The sequence below is a fragment of the Bombus huntii genome, chromosome 17 (genome assembly GCF_024542735.1).
Source record: "Bombus huntii isolate Logan2020A chromosome 17, iyBomHunt1.1, whole genome shotgun sequence".
NCBI lineage: Eukaryota > Metazoa > Arthropoda > Insecta > Hymenoptera > Apidae > Bombus > Bombus huntii.
The window spans coordinates 4,651,126-4,659,014 of record NC_066254.1 but is presented as its reverse complement, the minus strand read 5'-3'; the positions used below and the strand labels follow the sequence as shown (position 1 = coordinate 4,659,014).

Here is a 7,889-nt window from a genome sequence, read left to right as displayed (position 1 = left end):
GTTTCATGGGAAAATCTTCCTTATATTTACACGTACACTCAGTATACGGGGTACTGTGCGATTACGTGGCTAATCGACAGTCGCAGATGTCACATTCAGCGAGAGAATTATTTTTCAGCGTGTACGATGTGTGTCGACCGAGCGTGTCCGCGGAGCGTGTTGCGTATTTACGTTGACAATACAGAGACGTTCGTATTCGGAGAATCGACTGATCCATTATGACTCTCTCTATTATAAACCAACCGAAATATACCCATCGTCGAAAACGGACGAGCAGATATTAGAAAAAAGTCCGCCGCGTTTAACGAAGATGCGAGAAGGACGATAGAGCGTGAGGCTAATTTCAGATAAAATAGAAACCGGATGATTGTTGGAGAATGAACCGGCTCTTTAGACCTTTCCAGATACTTTCTGTGCGATATTTCCAATGGTAAATTGGGCTTCTCGGCAAATATACGATCCCACTTTCTCCTCCAAACTAATTGGCAAATCGTACGCGTAATTGGTTCGATACTTTGTGACACAGGCCTGCTACGATTCCTGGCTTACCGCATTCTTCGCGTAAAGAGCACACATGTTGCAAATGGGAAACACGGCGTTTCTTCGCTCTATCTCTTATCGCAGAAAACGAACTTCGTATCGTAGGATCGCGTTCCACGAAACGAGAAGTTGCGCGTTTCATTTTATTCGTCGCTAGGAAACTGTATCAGCTGCTAGTCGGAAAAGTTTCTTTCGCTATCTAAAAAAATAATAGACGCGCCGCATTTTTCTTTTACGTTATCTTATCGATCGTTTTATTTTACACGATGTTTAATTTGTTCTATTACTACAAAATGGATCGCACGTAATTCGATAAAGTAATAGAAAATAAGAAACGTTGCGCGTCTGTTATTTCCTTGTAAAAGGAAATAAACATTTGGCACAGTCCAATAGGGAGGGAAACGCTTTTTCCGTTAATCTATCGCTTGGGAGGTATTTCGGTGGGTCGATAACAACGAGACACCCTGTGTGTTTCACGTATCATTACGTCGAGAGTGAAGTAAGCGTTTTGATGGAACTTTAAATATGAGCGAGGAAGTCATATTAGAATACTTAATTAGAGAGTTACTACTTGTCCTAAATTCCGGACACTTTCGTCTTCTTCTGCATCTGCTCCACTTGAACAGCGCAGTAAAGAGTAGCGCTACTCGCTTTATGAAAATTTTACTGTTATAAGACGTGGTTTTATCGTCGATGGCGTAGGTGAACATGTAGCAAAAATATTTTCCAAAGTGTTGACTTTAAAATTAATTTCCATCTTTACGACAACGTAGAAAAAATGTGAATTAAGTGCACACAGGGTGTCCGCTTTTAATCGATCCACGCAAGTATGTCGGCTAAAGTATACGTTGTCGGAGAAAGTGTTTCAAACGCAATTTGCTCTGTTTCAAGGAGGAGACGTCTTACTGCGACCACCGGATTTGTCTAGGTGCAGGCGTTTTCGAGATCTCAAGGTAATCTTTGCTCGAAACCATACTTCTTTTTTATACGCTATCCTACGCAGCTTTTTTTTTCTCTACAAAAATCTATCAGGGCACTTGTATGCGAAAATATTGTCTGGTTTAAAAGATATTTCGACGTTAATCCCATCGTACGGGGTGTACGAAAGACAAGACACAGCGTAGAGGTAAAATCATACAAAGTCGCGCAAATCGTTCGTAGGATGAGTTTCACGAGATTAAAGTTAAGGTATTTTTTAAACTGATCGCTGTTTCATTTCCCAGGTACCTTGATACGTTTTCTTAGAGAGTTAAAAAATGCATGGGACGGTGTATCGAAAAATAACGCTATCGAACATCTACGTTAGTGGTGCACCAGATTTGAAGGATTAAAAATACCTGATCTGCAATAGAACGCAATGTGAAATATATTTGCATTATTTTTGTCCTAATTCTCTCGCTAACTGGTAGCTAACTGATCGTTTACCAATTAACACTAATTAAATTAGCCGTAGAAAATTAAGCAGGTAAATGCTGTTCAAATATTGGTATACCAACGAACACGTGCAATTGTAATCGTTGATACTCTGTCAGTGGATGCAACGATAAACGACAGGTAAAAGGAAGTTACAATAGTCCTGTCACGGCGATTAACGAAACATCTTAAATATATGCTTCGCGTAACACGCATAATATATTCGCAAAAGGTGTCTACGCGTGTCTGAACATTTTCACGAGCCTGTGTCATATGTAATAAATAAAAAGAATACACGGTATAAGAATAAGAATGAAGCTTGCGTTTGTAATTCATTTTTACGTTCTTGATTAATATTTGTTCCTACTTCTCTTCTTGTTCTTCTAACGTAGGGATATCTGACATTTTGTTTTAATATCCACGTGCGATAAAATTACGATAAACAGGAACAGGGAACAGAAGGAAATGATTAGCCGTAAATGGTAAGCGCGAATGGTCACGATACAAGGCTAATGAAAAAGAGCATAAATATACTTGTTTATCAGCCAGCAAGGACTGAAAAGTAGTAGGACCGAAAAGAAAGTAAATGGACTGCGGATTGGTAGGCATTTATGTGCATTTATATGCAGAAATATTAAAAATATTGAAAGCAGAGCATTCGTTATATAATCTTCGATGTGACAAACAAATTTCTATTCAAATTCTATTTCTTTAGCGCGTCCATAGAAATGTAAATTTGCGTGAAAATCCGCAGCGAGAAAATAGAAGCGACTGGAAACTTTTGAGCGGTAGTGTACAGTGTACATGCATAAAATGCCTCGAAGAATACAATCGTTTCTTGACACTAGATCTACTGACCTGCGATGTTTGCCTAAATATGTCATACGCAGATGATCAGAATTAAAGTGGCAGGATGGAAACAAATAGATATACGGTGAATCATAAAGTTGTTCACGTACAAAGAACGAATCTAGGGCAGTGCAGAAATGACAATTATGCGACTGTCCCAAAATAGTAAGGATCCTCCACTAATGGTAATTTCTTTGCCTCTATTATCATCAGGTATGAATTAATATCAATTTATATATATACGTAAAACATTTAGCTGCATGTTAAAGGCCAATTGTTCTAGCCTTAAAATGGTATTGGGATATAAGCATCGTTGGACGCCTGCATCGTTAGATTGCGGATTTTGGTGCGTTTATAGGGAATTTGAAAGTGTAAAATCGCGCGTCACGATATTTTAATAGTAGGTTAAACCATCCTTACGAAATCGAGAATAGGGCGCGCCAAATTGACTTAGCAATTATGTACATTGCATAAGCATAATTACGAGATAGAATATAATTACAAAAATTGATAAATCTGTCTGCAGTAGTCGTAGTGTAAAAATAACTATCAAGCGTGTGACGCAGGAATGTCCTCCAACTATCGAAGATCAGAAGAGTAGAAAGAGCAAAAGAGTACAGGCAAATAATGATCTTTTTACAACAAATAGGAATATTAAACGACAGTTGTCCGGTTCCGAGTGTGGTGAGAATAACTTGCTCTTTTCGCGACCGCTTCTAGATTAGTTTGGATTGGTGGTTCAGCGAAACGCGATTAGCTTCTTATTAATAGATATAAATTGTTCCGCAATTTCACGTATTACACCTGTTTACGTAAACGATATCCAACTAGTTTAAGTAAGAGAATCCCTTAGAATCGATTTCTTCGAGAAAAGAGACTTTCGGATAGCGCGCATTTACAAACAGCAGGAGGAACTCGTATCGAATCCTCGGACCATAGACGTTCCATTCCAGAAGCTCGTTGTTCGTTCCAGCAAAAACGAGAGTCGAACGAACGAGTCGGTGATATTCCTGAGAATCTTACGTCGACGAACGTTGTGTCGTTTTAGATATCCGGACACGGTCACGACGTATCATCGGATCGGACATGGAAGAACGACTTTCCCGATTTTTGTCCAACGGATCCTCTCGGACCAAGTGGACGCGATCTTTGACCAGTTTCTCGCCTCCTCCCTTGTTCGCGTGGCCGCGTTCGCACCGTGATCGCCATCCCTGTGGCCGGTTCCTCGTCCAACGAAAACCGAGTAGGTGAAGTAGGAGGAAATAGAGTAGAGTAGGAGGATTCCACCTCCACGGCGACCGGCAAATCCTGCGGGACGGCTCGACGGACACCTGTAACCACGCAGACTCCCTGCAGCACGGGACGGCGCGAAGGAACTCACCCGATAGGGGACCGTATCGGTCGCAGATCATTCAGGATACCGCGCGTTGACGTCTGCTCCGCTGCCTCCATTGATCATCCTCCGATCAATCGTCGAGTGACAGTGGACGTGCCGGTTGTTGTTTTGCTACACTCGGCCTCCTTCGCTTCCCGCTTAGCTTCGCCAAGTGTGCTCACGGTACGTTGTTCGCCGGTGGGAAAGCTCGCTTCGAGAAGGAAAAAAATAAAAGAAAAAAAAAAGAAAAACAGAGAAAAAGGCTCGACGATAATTGCACCGCACGCGGTGATCAGCCGTGATAAATCAGGGCCTCGCGTGTGTGATTTCTAAGCGACTGCTTTATCGTCCCATCGACAACTGCAATTAAGTACAGTGTTTCCCGACTTGGAATTTATATCTTCCTTCGGACGCGCTGCCCTTTTCCCCCCGGTATCTCTGGCTGTATCTTCGAACCAGTTCTCATTGTTCTTTCTCTTTAACATTTTTTTCAATTTAGAGTAGCGTTTAACAGAGTTACATCGAGAGCGGAATAATCGGAAGCGAAGTTCGGTTACGCCGATTGCATTGATCCGAGATCTTGGAGTATTTTTTCATTGGCTTCGTCGAAGATGGATACGCCAAAGGTACCGCGGTTCTACGTTACGATATCCACCGATCATCGAGAGAAACACAGTGGTCCCTGAAAGAGCGCGCGTGCCAGGACAGTCGTCGAACATTGGACAATTGATAGAACAGTTCTAATGCGCGAAGCAGCGGAACGAATGCCAGTCTTTTAGAATGTAAAGTGCATGAAGATGACGGCAACGAAGAGAAGCGGTGCTAAAGCTTGGCTGCTCTTGTTCCTGTTGCTGATTCACGATGGCAGGTGCATCAAGTGGTTGTAAGTAACAATACAATTTCTTAATCGCTTCTTACGTCTAGATTTTATCTTAAGCACGCGCAAAATTCTCTGGCGGAACGACATACGTCCATTCGATGTTCAAACTTTATCCAACACGGATGTGAAGAAAATATTACAGCTTTTCTCTAGAATAATTTAGACGAAAGAAGGAACTTTAATGTAAGAGACTATCGTCTAGGCTATAATCGAGAAACTTTTGCTATATCTAGAAATCTCCAAATAGATTTCTCGCTTTGTATTCCAGAAACGATATTTAAAAAGGATGCGTGATATTGGTTAAACTTCTTTAAGATATCGCTCTTGGAATATAAAATGAAAAATCTGTTTGACCATTGAACCTTTGCGCGCAATAATTTACGCCGGAAGATCTAAATAATAGTCGAAGAAATCTAAAATATCTCCTAATCGAAGAATCTATCTATCTAAACTATAGTTGGTACAGTAGCGTAAAAAATTACGTGACATTAATTACAACGAATATAAATCCAATATATTTAATAACGTAAAAAAGCTACGATCTGAACCGCGTTTCATCCAAAAGCTACAATTTGGTAATTAAACTTCATCGACGAAACGAAAGCTTCCAATTTTTATGGGAAGCTTATTATAGTCGTTAATCAGTTACGAGATAAGTTATGCTTGCGAGTATACTGTATACCGGATACCTGTGTGAAGTAATTTAAACGGAGGTCTAAAAGCTTGGTTCTGTCGAAGCTGCCATGAATCGTTCGGTAACAAGCAGCCCCGATGTTCTCACGTTTGTTCACGGGGCCTCCGGAGGAATCGAAAGATTAATGTAGGTCCGTTAATGAGAAACAAATAGGTTACCAGCCGAGATGTACGTACGCGCGGAGAAGAATGGGAGCGGAGCAAGGAGGATCATTTTACTCTATTATAAAGATTTTCTTCTTGCTTGTTTTCTTGGCCGCGCCACGGGGCCCCGAGGAACAATAAGTCTCAACGAGGATTTATTACGCGTTCGAGCTTCTCTTACGTGTGATGCATCGAATTTAGGTTTATCAGGGCGTCCCTTGTACTCCGGCCGACTCGTAAATCCCTATGAAAATATTTTATAGCAATGTTTACACGTTTGCGAAACACGTTGCGATGTGTAACGACGCTTAGGTTTCGTGAAATCTGCGTCAGTTTCGATTTATCTCCTCGTTACCGATTCGTCTCTGTTGGCGGTGGGACGCCAACGTTGAAACGCCTCTTTCGAAATGTTCGATCGTTACGTTCAATAGCAACTGCGGTTTTGCTATCCGTAATAGCAGGTACTTGGAGTATGAAAAAGTATACGATCGAAGAGACTAGAGAGAAATTGGCAGGAATACGATTAACCGAGAGATTTTCTGATTTGGTAGCTTCAGAAATACGATGGTTTCTTGTTTGAAGATGAAACGAAAGAAGGGCTGTGACACGCCATCGATAACAACGTTCTAAGAAATATTACTGAAAATAATACGTAGCAGGCAACGAGAATAATATATGACTGACAAATGGCCGTTCAAACGAAGGTAAGTCATTCTATCACTTGTCTCATATAGGCAGGCTAAAGAAAATAGATAAGAAGCTTAGGGGAATGGAGATAGCCAGCTCGTTACTTGAAAGAAATGAACAGGATCTGTTCTTCAAACTTATTGCTATTCGCGGTGAAAATTGGATCTTGTATGGTAACGAGATACTTGGAACAATGGCATGATAAAGATGAACATGTAAAGCATACGCAACATGTAGTACGTACAATGTACATCCAAACGAGATAATGACGACTTTGATTTGCTGGACATCTGCTGGATCAATCCATTATTGTTTTCTGTATCTCGCTACTACGATTACAGCAGCAATATATGGTAAACGAATACAACGCAACGAGATATACGTGGAATTAATAAGAAGACGATTCGCGATGGAAATCAATTTTGCAACGCGATAACGTAAAATATTTCATATAGAAAATCACGTAAAAGTATCAACATCCTGTGTATTTTGTTAATATGGATATCATCGAATGACCGATTCGCGAGAGTGCGAATGTTTATTATACCTTCTTTAACAAAATGAATTTAGGCTTGCCGGTGAACCTTTTCTTTCTCAATCGTGAACTCTTGAGAAACACCGTGATACGAACATAATGGAGTTTCGTGCAACGATCGACTAATACTCGAAACAATTATAAATTCATCTTGGCAATCGTACAAATCACCTTCGTCTTAATGATAGGTTTGCCTCTGCGCGCAATTTACATTCGTTTCTCCTCCAACTACAGAAATTCGACTACGCTAAATCGATAGCAAGAAAGAAGGATTAGAATTCATTAAACATAATCAACGAGCGTAATGAAATTTCGTGCAACAGCCGACTAATACTCGAAACAGTTAAATCCATCTTGACGATCGTACAAATCGCTTTCGTCTTAATGATACGTTTGCCTTTGAGCGCAATTTACATTCGTTTCTCTCGCAGCTATAGAAATTCGGCTACGCTAGATCGATAGCAAGAAAGAAGGTTCAAAATTCATTAAACATAATCAACAATCATCTAATTTCCTCCGTTTCCCTTGCCTCGGTCAAATATTCCGTGCGATTAATCTTCTGCGAAGGAGCTTCACGGAACCTTCTACGTTCGTCGATTCCTGCCTTAATTCCCATTCTTCGTACCAATTAATCCTAATGCTTCCCCTCCGATCGTTCTCTTCATTCCAGAGGCCAATTTCTTATGAATCATGGCCGGTTCTTCCGCGGGCGAACGAACGAATCGTTATGATGGCATTTCCTATAAGATTCCATTCTCTTTCTATCCTAATAT

At 40.7% G+C, this 7,889-nt stretch overlaps 1 protein-coding gene across 1 annotated transcript in view; it reads left to right on the top strand.

The window, feature by feature from the left end:
* Positions 1–283: 283 nt before the first annotated feature.
* LOC126875236 (protein Wnt-11b-2-like) overlaps positions 284–7,889 on the top strand; it is a 33,506-nt gene continuing 25,900 nt past the window's right edge. Inside the window, exons 1-4 of the mRNA XM_050638056.1 lie at positions 284–430; positions 1,432–1,493; positions 3,851–4,360; positions 4,677–5,060. Of these exons, the coding sequence (XP_050494013.1) occupies positions 4,969–5,060 (92 nt within the window). The 5' untranslated portion in view covers positions 284–430; positions 1,432–1,493; positions 3,851–4,360; positions 4,677–4,968. The remainder of the gene's footprint in view (positions 431–1,431; positions 1,494–3,850; positions 4,361–4,676; positions 5,061–7,889) is intronic.